We start from the raw sequence: 12,886 nt of genomic DNA, 5'->3' as shown, positions 1-12,886 counted from the left end.
TAAAACCTTCAATTTTTGGTGCAGATCTGCGACCTGGCAAGTCTACATTGGTATGCACATAATCCCCCAGTAGTCATCAAATGTAGCTGTCGCCATCTGAAATATGGGTCACAGTCTCTGCGAAATTTTAGAAGGGGGGAAGCCTTGTTTCTGTATGCGTGGTGTACGTGCGGGTAAACTAGGTTTTGCAATGAAGCTTGTGCTGCTGCTGCTGCCCTCGTGAGGGAAGCGAGTAGAATATGCTTGCTTTTCCGCATTGAAATGGGCAGCACGTGGGGCAATACAGTAAAAGCTTGTTAATTTGAACTGATGCCCGGGTCCTGGCAAAGGCCTGTGTATTTCAATGAAGGGGGGGGGGGGGGGGGGGAACTCCTGGCTGACGCCACTCCTCGTAGATAGAAGTTGACCCATAGCGAGTAAAACATGCTCCAAATTTGCCAGAGATGTAAAACAATGGCTGCGTTTTTTATGGAGGAAAAGCGCTAAGGCGCCCATGTGCTGTGCGATGTCAGTGCACGTTAAAGATCCCCAGGTGGTCGAAATTATTCCGGAGCCCTCCACTACGGCACCTCTTCTTCCTTTCCTCTTTCACTCCCTCCTTTATCCCTTCCCTTACGGCACGGTTCAGGTGTCCAACGATATATGAGACAGATACTGCACCATTTCCTTTCCCCCAAAACCAATTATTATTATTATTATGGAAAAGAAAAAGCTGAGTGCACGAGGCTCATGGAGCCCGCATTCCGGTGCATGCCGTAGCAGGTTTTCGCTGCCGGGGCACTCGCCCGCACCGCTAAGGTGCCGTTGATGCTTCGGCGTGAGCCGTTCCAGGTTTTCTTTGTGCCGCAGTCGCTGGGTCACGATCACGTGGTGTAAACAATGTAGTATGGTGGTTTGGGCGGTGACGGCTTTTATTGGTGCCGCGAGCTACGTGGACAGCAGCGTGGAGACGTTTGAGCCCTTGAGTGACGCCGATATAATTGAGGGTGCATGCTCCCAGCAGACGCCGCAGGGCTCACGTGCAGTGAGAACAGCCAACAGTGATGAGTCTGACGGCGGCGACAATACTACGCCACCGCCAAGTGCACGGGAAGTAGCGTCGGCGCTCTGACGTTGCGCAGGAGCTTTGGGCAAGCGGCAGATGATACCAATGGAGTCTCGGCAGAAGAAACGCCTGCAGATGCACAATTTTGACAACCCTTCCCCTTAAATAAACATGTTTTTTAGCATAAATAGCGTCATATATTCCAGCACTAAAGCTCGCAGCTCACGCGAGTGCATTTCAGTACTTGTTTTTGCCGCATAACTGGCCGATCAATTTATTTCATTTGCCATTAGGGCCGGATGAATTTAGTTCTCAGAATATGCCTGCCAGAAATGTGTAGTAGCGCCTAGCTCGCGATAACGATTCTAGATGGGACTGCTTAGGGTTCTGCCCGCACGGCGGGGCGCTATAACCGCCCATTCTAGCGCCCATTCGATAATTCGAACACTTTTCCGGTCCCCTTCGAGTTTGAATTGACGAGCTTTTACTGTATTCTACATCACGGCACGCACCACATGGAGAACACAGTGAAAGACGATGCCAGGCCCGTCTTATGCATCCGTGCTGGGGTATAAGCCAAACCCGTGCGAATGCTGTGTAGTAAAATGGCTTGAAGTCTCTTTTTTCCTTAGTAACACACGATTGGGTGGATGGACACTACAGGGAACTGAAATAAATGGCTGAGGACTTGACATCTTGAGGGATTTTTCTTGATGGTTTCATGGGACAGGGTTTCTTGGCAAGGTTGTCCGCTACCTTGTTGCCAAAGACACCTACGTGTGTAGGTTATGCACCAGGCTCAAAAAGCTGAGACAGCCGCTCAGAGGGGCACCCACGCTTGAATTTCAAGCCAAGTATTTTGTTGTCTGGTCACTGTGCATTTGAGCGCGCTGTAAGGTGATGTCTCACTTTGGCTCGCAGAAGCACTAATTGGAGCATGTTCTTGCCTCTTTCAGAATCCCTCGGCACCAAGCCCGCTGGGTCAGATGCCTCCCAATGAGGGCATGCCAGGTGGGCCAATGCCTCCGGGTGGATTTTTTCCGGTGAGTATTTTTTTTTTCTTTACCACTGTCAATCGGGGTTTGCAGAGGCATAAGGTGCGAAGGCTTAATAATGTGAGGCTCACTGACCGTGACTGGGCTGTTGTCACCAAGAGAAGGAGGATTTTGGCCAGACAATGCCCTGCTTGAAGTTGCTGTCTGAGACCCTCTCTGCTGTTTGGCTGGAAATGGAGTGAAAGCATTGACAGAGGCAGGTTTTTATGGCGGCATTCTAGAAATCCTTGTGAGGCTCGTTAATGAAAGCTTGTCATATACATTTCTCTGCACCTATCCGTTTTGATGTTGATCTTCATGGTGCCCTTTAGGGTCACTGTTTCTCTGAAGCAAGTTTAGAGCTACGATAGTTGTTCTTGCCGAAACTTCGTTGGAACAGATGGTGTGCAGGCCTGGCGTTACATGCTAGGCTGAAACATCTGTGGGTAAAATCTTGCGTGGTTCAAGTTACTTCTAGCGCAGTTGAGTGTGGCAGCATTTCCAGACAACCTAGCTGGCTGTTCCTCCATTCGGTGGAAATTGTGGACACGTCCGGGAGTGTGAAGAAAATGAGGCAGGTGTGTTCACTGCTGGAAAATATCAAGTGCAGAGAGCGGGCAGCTTCCCAACCTGCACTTCATTTATGCTGCACTGGTATTCTTAGTTGCATGACACGGTGTCGCCTTGACTCTATAGAGTAGCTGTTGGCAGACTGCCGCAGTTCTTTGCTGGTGGTCACAGGCGAGCTCTGAATCTTGGTCTTCTTCTCCCTTTGACCTTCAGCTTGGACTTTATTGAACAGTTTCCTTGACAAGGAAAGTCCATATTCACTTTTCTTGTGGTTAGTCCGTGGTTCTCATGCACAATTCTCCAAAGTTTTTTGTTTTCTTTTCCATGTGTCTGCTAGTTGTTGATGTATGTCTCATTTTGAGCACCTCCACTCTTTAGGTTATTGATCATTGGCTGGCATGCCTTGTTACTTTCTTTTCTGGTGCGGCAGACCATTATCTCGCATTATATGGTCAAAATGGTTGCCTAGTCTGTGCTCTTTTACTTTGACAACACATACCTGTTTTGTGGGCTATCCTACTTTTACCAAATGGCCATGTGATCACAGCTGACTTGAGTCAGTAGTTTGCCAGGGTTCACTGCAAAGAGAAGAAAACTCATATCAAGTTTTCCAGTTCCTGCTGCTATCACATTTCTGTGGCCAGCGTTGTTGTTAGACCTTGTATGCTTCCGGCGAGTGAAACAAGTTGGTGTGGTTCAGTCTGCTGATTGAAATAGGGCAAAACATCTTTGGGTGGTGTGCGTAACAGTGCCTCGTGGCTTAAAACCACTTTGACTGTCCTGACAAGCCCTTTACGAGAGTCAAGAACTCCAGGTCAGTCCTTTAATGCTTGTATGCACCAGTTCCTTTAGTGCAGAACCTCAGATGGAAACTGCATGCTTGCGGTGAACACCCCTTTTTGTGTGGCTGGCTCTTGCTGTGTGTAAGCCTGCCTTGTGGTGCACAAGCTGTGCCTTCAGGCAGTGCTCCAAGAATCTGAGTCGACAGTCACTGGGTGGGAGTGTTAATTTTTATGCCTCGTGTGTTTATTTTGTTCTGATGCATTTAGGCCTTTGTATTTCGAAGCAACAAACTCAGGTATTGAGTGAAAATGCACTTGGGCAGCCGGGCATGAGTTTGTGGGCTTGATCTTGGCTGCAGTGGCTGCGTTTCAGTGGAGTTCACATGTGAAAGTAGCTGTGTGTCAGGATTTCACTGCATGGGGAAAAACGTGGTTGCACTGCAGGGTGTTGAAATTAATCCAGAGCCACCCACTGCAGCATAAAAAAAGAAAGCCTTTATTCGGTTAGTTGGCGGTAATGCCATGTCTCTCACAGCAGCCCCAGGTGTGAGCATCGTGCAAAGCGTATTTGGAGCCACTGGTTTTGTGTGTATGTGAGAGGCTGGAGTGGGGAGGACATGCCACAATGGTCCGCACGCATGCCAGAGCTGCTGTGCTGGTGTGTCCGTCTCCTGTGGCTTGTGGTTGTGTGCCATAGCTGCTCTTTGGGGCACAGTCTGAGGCACCCCTTCTTTCTCTCTCTCTCTCTCTCTTTCTCATTCCCGGTTGTCTTTTGTTGCTTCTTTCTCATTTTGGTTTTCTTTTTTCTCTCTCTCCCCTCCCGCTTTTTCCTGTCTTACACATGCAACATAACGGGGTGGGCACCTCCCGTTCCCCGTGCGACTCTTTACGACCCTGGCTCACTCTGGCTCTGAATCTTCTGTGGCTCCCCTTAACCCCGTGCTGCTGCTCCATTTTGGGGCAAAAACATTGTTCCTGGTCTTGCCTCCCTTGCTTTGCTGCCTTTTGCGGGGCTGCTTCGGAAACCTGTCTCGACCTGGTCCATTCCTCATCTCACATCCTATCCCTACACCGTGTCCTTCCCTCTCTGTGTTCCTGCTTGAATCCTTGTCACTCCTTGTGCCACCTTCTCTGCTTTTACTTTGTGTTACTGATTTGGGTGCTGCTCACTGACCCTGTGCCTCAACCATTTCTCATTCCTTTGCAAATGCCACTTCCCCTTGCCACTTCCTGCGCCTCGCTTTCCCATGAACCGATTTTCCCTGCCCTGCTGCCACTGTGGTGTGTGTCCGTTGTACCCCCCCTCCAGCAGAATTCGCACATGAGGCCCTCGCCACCACAGCAGCCCGCCAATCAACCGTCCCCTCACCCTCAGCCCCCTCCCCCTCACAGTCAGATGATGCAGAACCAGGTGAGGAACAACACCCCTCTCTCTTTCACTTTGCATCCCCTCCATCCCACGCGTTCTTCTTCTTGTGTTTGCCTTGTTTCCTTGTGAGGTGATGTGTGCCCTCTGTTTAGGCATATACAGTGACATGTTGTGTCCCTATGTGTTTGCACCCTCTACCGCCCTCCCGAAAATGGTCCCACACCATGCAGCTCAGTTTCATACTGTACTTGCTTGGGGACAGGGTCTGATAGCTGCATGAGGCTTTAGCACTGATGGTGGGAAGGAGGGTTTCCTTAGCCTTGTGGAAGAAATGTGGCATGCGAAATTGTGCATTGGTCACAAGAATGGTGGTCCTCAGGTGAGGGCTGCAGCTGTGCGCTCGCGCTAATTTATGCACTTCACAAAGGGACACTGATGGCAGTTGGAAGTTAAGGGTGGAAGAGGGTCTTAGAAATAAATTTTTGTTAATGAAGCTGCAATTATGAAGTCTTCAGAGAACATGTATTTTTGCATGCTGATTCCCAATATGTAATTTAATTTTATGTCCAACAAGTCCTTGTGCACTCATGCAATATGTGATGTAACTTTCTGCTGAGAGTTTGAAAGCAATTCTGCTGCAGGGAATTTGGTAGATTGCATGCCATTGGTTTCTCTTGCCATCATGCCATGCGATAAGGGTAAAATTATCATCCTGCCTGCTGTAGAAGGTGAGTTATAGAATTTTGAAATCGTCACGAATACATTTCTTCCCGTTTGTGAAGTGGCAACTTCAAAACCCTGTAACTCCCTACACCAACAAGGCTGCTTGACAAGGCTTGACAAGGCTTCTATGATAGGCAGGATAATAATTTTACCCTTATTGCATACCTCGATGTCAAGACAAGCCAATGACACGTGTTCTAGCAAGTTTCCTGCAGCAAAATTTATTGAAAGCTCTCTGCAAGAAATTACATAACATTAATATATAAGTGCACAAGGACTTGTTCACTTGAAAATTGAATAACATATTTGGAACCTGCACGCAAAAATACACGTTTCTTGAAGATTTCGTTATTGTGACCAGCTTCCCCCTTTACCTGAATCAATAGATTATCACATTGTGATGTCAAAGGATGTACTTCAGAAGTGGTTTTGTTAAGTTAGGAAACGTCGGAAAATAAAGTGCAGGCATCGCCACCTCAGGACGCTTGTGCAGGCATCCTGTGATCTGCCAGGTCGGTTTCTTTCATTTGGATCCCTGAGGTGTGGCCTTGCCACTATTCAAGTTCAAATGCTGAGTATGAAGTCCTTCTTAGTCCTGATACCACAAGTAAATTCAGCCGAGGCCGTGAAACTTTTTTTCACATAATCTCCTCAGCAGTTAATCTCTTTTGCTGCCTAGCCAAAAAAAGCCGTAGGATTGATTTTTTAACTAAATAAGGATGGGTGAAGTTGTCAGTGTCCCTTTAATTTTTGCACTTGCGGTAACTTGTGCATGCTAGGCACACCGCTTTTTCCAAAGCTAGGTCTATGGCTTGCATGTGTGGCACGCTTCTTTTTGTCAAGTTGCACTGTACAGATTTCTTAATTTTCCTTGCACAATTTCATGGATTAGGAAACCCTTAAAAAGATTGCTAAAGTGATTCACATGCCACGCTGAGCCACTGATTTGCTCGTTTTTGCACCGAAGTCTATTGTGACTGTCTGTGAAGAATACTATGCATGCATGCAGGCTGAGCATTTAGGCCTTATGTTGCCCGTATTTGTCAGCAGAGGTGTGGGCAGCTGGATAAGATGCAAGGTCTGCAAGACTTCCCATTTACAGGTGCATTCATCAACTTGAATAGCTTCCTATAAAAGCATTTACTTGACAAAGCCATAGTAGTGGTGGAATGGGTGGCTGGGCCCGAGGCGCCCAATTTAACCTCAAGACTCTCAAGTGTATTTCGTGTACAAACAGTCATTGCCTTTAGTTATTGTGAAGTCACTGGCATTGGGGGCCTTTAAAGGAAAAAAATGATAGTGATGACTGTAAACAATACAGTGGCCAGGTGATGTAAGACCAGCAGGGGAGTGGTTTTGAGGGCATGTTGTGGTGCTAGCCCCATTCATTTTCAAGTCTGCTACCCATCTTTGCTTCATTCGAAGCTCGAGTGCAACGAGCGCACTGTGTGGATTGCCAGCCACCTTGTTGGGTCAAAGGGAGAGTGTTGGCCTCCCACTGTGGCCAGCCGTAGAGAGATTACCAGCCTCATTGCCGGTTCAAAACGGAGTGCGCTGGCAGTCCCACTGTGGCCATCCATAGAAAGGTTACCAGCCTCATTGCCGGTTCAGCGGAGTGTGCTGGCAGTCCCACTGTGGCCAGCTGTAGAGAGATTAGCAGCCTCATTGCCGATTTAGCAGAGGTTGCTGGCAGTCCCACTGTGGCCAGCCGTAGAAAGTTTACCAGCCTCATTGCTGTTTCAGCGAAGTGTTCTAGCAGTCCCACTGTGGCCAGCGAGTGTGCTGGCAGTCCCACTGTGGCCAGCTGTAGAGAGATCACCATCCTCATTACCGGTTCAGAAGAGTGTGCTGGCAGTCCCACTGTGGCCAGCCGTAGAGAGTTTACCAGCCTAATTGCTGTTTCAGTGGAGTGTTCTAGCAGTCCCACTGTGGCCAGCCGTAGAGAGGTTACCAGCCTCATTGCCGGCTCAGCACTGTGCTGGCAGTCCCACTGGCCAGCCGTAGAGATATTACCAGCCTCATTGCCGGTTCAACACGGAGTGTGCTGGCAGTCCCACTATGGCCAGCCATAGAGAGATTACCAGCCTCATTGCTGGTTCAGCGGAGTGTGCTTGCAGTCCCGCTGTGGCCATCCGTAGAGAGATTACCAGCCTCATTGCCGGTTCAGTGGAGTGTGCTGACAGTCCCACTGTGGCCAGCCGTAGAGAGATTACCAGCCTCATTGCTGGTTCAACGGAATGTGCTGGCGGTCCCACTGTGACCATCTGTAGGGAAATTGCCGACCGCTTTGCTGGTTAATATGAAATGTACTGGCAGTCACAATATGGTCATTCGCTGGTTAATATGAAATGTACTGGCAGTCACAATATGGTCATTCTACTGCTACAACCTACTTGACACCAGTTTTGCAGTCTTTTCTACTCCTGTACTCGAAGTAGTGCATGAATGCTTTGCAGGCTTCTCATGCTTTGGAATGATTGCACTTTTAATCAATTGTAAGCGTTCGCTGCTTATTGCCCAGCACTGAGCAAGCCATTGGGATCTGAACATGTCTTTGCCCATGGATTAGCCAAGAACAACCAGCGACTGTTTGTAGTGTTGAGCATTACATTTTCTCTGTCATGTCATGCTTAAGCCCAGGAGGAATTGGTGTTTCAGGGTTCCACTGTTCAGCCTTGGAAGTGGGCTTGGGAAAGTACAAGTGTGGTTCAGATAAAGTTGGGCACATTGTGCAGGTTAAATAGCTGGGCTGCTTTTCTGCAGCCCTGCTCTGAAAGGACTAGAAGGTAGGGTGCAGCACATTCCAGGTTGTCGTGTAGTGGCCATCTCGCCCTTAACGAAATTTGCTTGCCAGTGCTCACAGGTCTGTAGTGGAATATGCTGCTCCATTACGAAACAGTGCACTGCAGAAAGCAAGTTTCTGCATTGATAGAGCACTTGCTACTCTCCAGCAGTTAATTAGATTTCATCTTGCCTGAAAATCTTCAAAGCAACCTTTTGCTTTACCCCTGTGTACAAAAGGTTGCGCGCAATGCATGCCGCCTGTTAAAGGTTAATGTCATCCTAGTCGAAATCAACAGGAACAAATGGGCTTGGGCAGGGCATGTACTGCGAAGGCAAGGTAACCGCTGGTCCTTAAGGGTAATGGAGTGGATTCTAAGAGAATGCAAGCGTAGCAGGGGGCGGCGGAAAGTTAGGTGGGGGGATGAGATTAAGAAGTTTTTGAGGGGACAGGACAATAGGACGTTGTATATGCTAGGTTGCCTGTAGAAAGTGCTCCCACTGAGGTCCTGAAATAAAAGGTTAAAAAAATAATTTGCTCTGAAATGAAGCGTGGCCGAGTTGCAAAGTTTGGTACAAGGGACTAGAAGACTGTACTGTGCAGAGTAGAGAATGTACAATAAATCCTTGAGTTGTCAAAAAAAAAAAAAAACCCTGGAGTTCTCCTTGAACTTTGTTCCAAGCACAAAAATTCATGCAATTTTTAATGAATAAGATTTGGTGCCTTGAACGCACCTTCGTTCTTTTGCCGTTGGATGGCAAAAATGTCATTCATAGTTGGGAAAGGTACAATTAAAGCAGTGGAGCTGCAAAGTGTTCAAAATTGCATTTTAATTCACGACCTCTTTTTATAATAATTCAGAAGTAACAATTCAGTTGTGTACCCCTGCTTCAGCAGTGCCAATCCGCCATCTTTCTCAAGGCATAAGTCAGGTCGGGCAAGCACCTAGTTTGAGACATTTAGTATAGCGTATGAGCGCTTGCATACGCTATACGCAAGCATTTAGCGGGAGGTAACAGAGGAGGTCGCATGACCACTTTTAGTTTATCGTATGCCAACCTGAACGCAACGATAGCGTAGGTTGCAGTGGCGCCATCTGGTGTTAAATTGTGAAAATATGTTGCGACAAAGTTTTTTCTATTTAGCCAAGGCATGGCCAAGGTTATCCAAGTCGCATCACGCAGATAGCCGGTTGCGTGGCCAAATGGTTACCAAACATTTCCTTAAGAATCCAAATCAAGGCAATCCACAGTCGGTTCTGTCTTGTTAGGGTTAAGAGCTGCGGAATCGTTACACAGAATCGAAAATTGGGCAAGTTTATCCCTCTTTCTTTATGCTGTTGGCGAGGCGAGGCAAAGCGAATATCACGTGTGCCATTTAAAGCTATGAATGTGCCTAAAAACCCAATAACATTGACGAATTCTCTCCAAAGCGGAGGACGTGGGCACCGCCATCTTGACAACGCTATTTTTCCTAGCGTACGCAAGAGCACGCACGCTAAATTCGAGAAATAGCGTACGTAACGCGCACGTACGCTAAACCTCGGTTTGGAATAGCGTTTAGCGCATGCGCAGTACGAAGCACGCTATTTTATAGCGTACGTTATGCCTTTGCGTATGTCTGCGTACGCTATACTAAAGGTCCCTTATGTAGAGCAGGGGTTCTCAACATTTTTAGCCTCAGGGAACCGTGATGGCTACCAGAAGGTGCTGAGCAACTCAGTCGGTCATGGCTTACATCTCGGCCTGCCTGACGTGAGTGCAGAAAGAGGCACTTAGATTCTTGGAACCTCAGTAAATGCTCAAATTCAGGTAACAGTGGCTGTCTGTGCAGTGAAACAGTCTGCAGTGAACAATTATCTTGCAATTACTCCTATAATAAAGGGAGTAAAGGAAAGGCGAGGGCTGAAGCATGCAGGGATTTAGGTGCTTGGGAAGCCTTAAAAAGCACTTCCGAGGAACCAAGTTTGAGAACTTCTGATGTAAATCGTGGCAGAGTGGAAGGACCGCATATACTTTGTTTGGGGTTGGTGCTCGTGACGTGATTATCTCTGCTTTGATGGGCAAAGCAGTTGAAAGTATGTTCCAGTATCATGCTGGCACAACTGTGCTCAAGCAGCTGGTGTAAGGAACTCTCCCGATGCTGTAGAGACTGAATTCGCCGCGGTGGCTAAGTGGTTATGGCGCTCGGCCACCGAGCCGAAAGGCACAGGTTCGATCCCGGCTGCGGCAGTCGAATTTCAATGGAGGCTAGAGGCCCGTGTGCTTTGCGATGTCAGTGCATGTTAGAAGACTGTACTGTGTAGAGTCCTTCACTATGGCGTCCCTCAGAGTATGAGTCACTTTGTGACGTTAAACCCCCATGAACCAGATCTAGGAACATAGTACAGAAGCCCTCTCTGTCCTAGCAGGCTTCAGAGTGCATTACTTCTTTCAAGAACTAACTGCAATGTAATGTAGTGTAAGGAATAATTGTTTTTTGATAAATTTAGACATTACTGTTATACAGTGTTTATTTTAGGGTTGGAGAGAAAGCATTTGGTTTGGAATTGAATCAGTCGCGAATGTCTTTCGAACAATGTCGTGAGGTAACCATGCGTAGCACTCGAATAATGACGGTACAGGTTAAAATCGTTTGTTTCAAACCTCTGGGTTTGACGGGGCAGCCGCTTGTCTGATTTTTGAAAAGCAACAGTGGGCACAAAAATGGCCACATGAGTTCCTGGCTTGGCATGGGATCATACAGAAAATGTCATGAGACTGGATGTCAGGTCAGGGGAAGAAAGAAATGGTTCGGACCATTCACTTGCAACAAAATGATTTATGGTCTCTCAGAATTTTTAATAGGTACCCCCAGTGACCGGCATCTTATTCGAGTTGCATGCTGCAAATAGTGACATATCACTCATTGCCAGGTTGGTCTTCTGCCTCCATGCAACGCCACTTACCCTGAAGACAAAAGCCATTGCTAGAGAAGTCTCGGGCACACGGCTTTGGTTGTTCCATGTTGCGGGTCCAATTACGGGCTGCACACTGTGGCTTCGCGGTCCACTTGTATGACATTAGGCTCTCACTGTAATGCTACATGCAGCCAGTGTCAGTGCGCTGAGTCAGTGAGTGGCAAGTACTTATTGGTTTTTTATATGAGCAAGTTATTTCAAGTACACATGCACTGTTCAGTCTCATGTACTGCGAACTTGCCTCGCACACAGTGGTTTACTGTTAGTCTCTTAAATTCATTGGTGTGCAGTACAGTGTCATTGAATCACTGTCAGACTGGGAGAGATATTTAGATTAACATATTAAGCAGGCGTTTGATTTACTATGGTATCCATTTGCCAGAATCTCGGCTAAGGTGATTTCAAGGTGCGCAAAATATATTTAGCCATCTCCATCAATGTAGCTTGTTGATTCGTGTAACTTACCGTAGGGCCCCCAGTGGTTTTTATTCCGATCGGACCCGGAGGGCTTTTAGGCGCAGTTGGCAGCACTGAAATAACTATTTTCTGTTGGAATATACAGGCTAGTTCAGAGAAGGTGATGCATAATTTTTTTTAAACTGGGCTCTTCGAGGTATAGCAATGGCATCTGTGCCATTTAAATATCAGTATTGATGTTCATCAGATATCATCCACTAGTAAGCTGGCAACAAATTACGAATAACCTTTTAAGTTATTGCATATATGCACCTGGTTGCAATTGGAGGTTTCTGGTTGGCCTTTAGCAAAGCCATGTTTTTTGTCAGAATTGCGAAAATACAATTAGCCTTCCTCGGCACTGGTTCAACAAATTTTGCCATCGCGTGACCTTTTCAAAACACGCATGCCTTTGCCGCACCACACAATGGGTGCTTGACATTTGTTTCGATTGCAGTGTGAGGGGGACTTTACGGGGTGTCCTGTGTAAGGTGTGCAATCACCCAAATGGCCTGTGAGCAGCTGAAATGGGCTCATTGTAGAAAGGCTGCAGAGCTGACTCTATAAAGTGGTTGGCCTTGGGTGGGTGTGGCAAAGGTACGTTTCATGAGGCAACTGTTGGCACACTGATGGGACTAGTGCTTTGCATGCGCAGGGTTTTGGCTCCCCTGTGCCAGTGTAAGTCGTTTCCGAGACGACCAGTGCTGGAAGTGTCCTTTTAGAGGGCCATCTTTTCGCAGCCCTTCATGTCGCCACGCTACCCTGGGGGACCAAGGCCAGGTGTGCGGATGCCTCAGCAGGTCGACTTCAACGTGAGTTGCACGCTTTCTCGAGCAACCGTGCTCGGCCTCCTGTCTCCATCCATAACAGCTTTAGCTAATCGTTGGCCTGCAGTGTCTTTAAGTGGATAAATAAGGGATGGCCACTTGCCATTTACGAAGAGCGTGCGCAGGACACAGTCTCACAGTAACTGTGTGTGTGCTTGCGTGTGTGCGAAGAGGAGGGGGGGGGGGGGGGGCATTTGTGTGCGTGTGTGAGGGGGGGGGGGGGGGGGGGGCTTGTGTGCGAGTCCCTGTTGACAATTCTCAGGGGAAGTAGTACTGTTCGCTATCAATTTAATCTCATTGCACAGTGACGGAAGTTTCTTTATTTTTTCTTTTCTTCTC

General features: G+C 47.6%; 1 protein-coding gene across 17 annotated transcripts in view; it reads left to right on the top strand.

Annotated features, from left to right (window-relative positions):
• The window catches only part of Ssdp (Sequence-specific single-stranded DNA-binding protein), a 96,138-nt gene that overhangs the window by 36,329 nt on the left and 46,923 nt on the right, over window positions 1-12,886 (top strand). For 4 of the 17 annotated variants that reach the window (XM_077644413.1, XM_077644415.1, XM_077644410.1 and 1 more), the window contains exons 6-7: window positions 2,002-2,088; window positions 12,461-12,532. In XM_077644413.1, the coding sequence (XP_077500539.1) occupies window positions 2,002-2,088; window positions 12,461-12,532 (159 nt within the window). Of the gene's footprint in view, window positions 1-2,001; window positions 2,089-4,740; window positions 4,843-12,442; window positions 12,533-12,886 lie in introns of all 17 variants that reach the window. The other 13 variants (XM_077644406.1, XM_077644411.1, XM_077644400.1 and 10 more) reach the window with 5 other exon arrangements.

Source organism: Amblyomma americanum, chromosome 11 (genome assembly GCF_052857255.1).
Source record: "Amblyomma americanum isolate KBUSLIRL-KWMA chromosome 11, ASM5285725v1, whole genome shotgun sequence".
Classification (NCBI taxonomy): Eukaryota; Metazoa; Arthropoda; class Arachnida; order Ixodida; family Ixodidae; genus Amblyomma; species Amblyomma americanum.
Note: the sequence above shows the minus strand (reverse complement) of the source record. Positions and strands in the feature narration are given on the sequence as shown.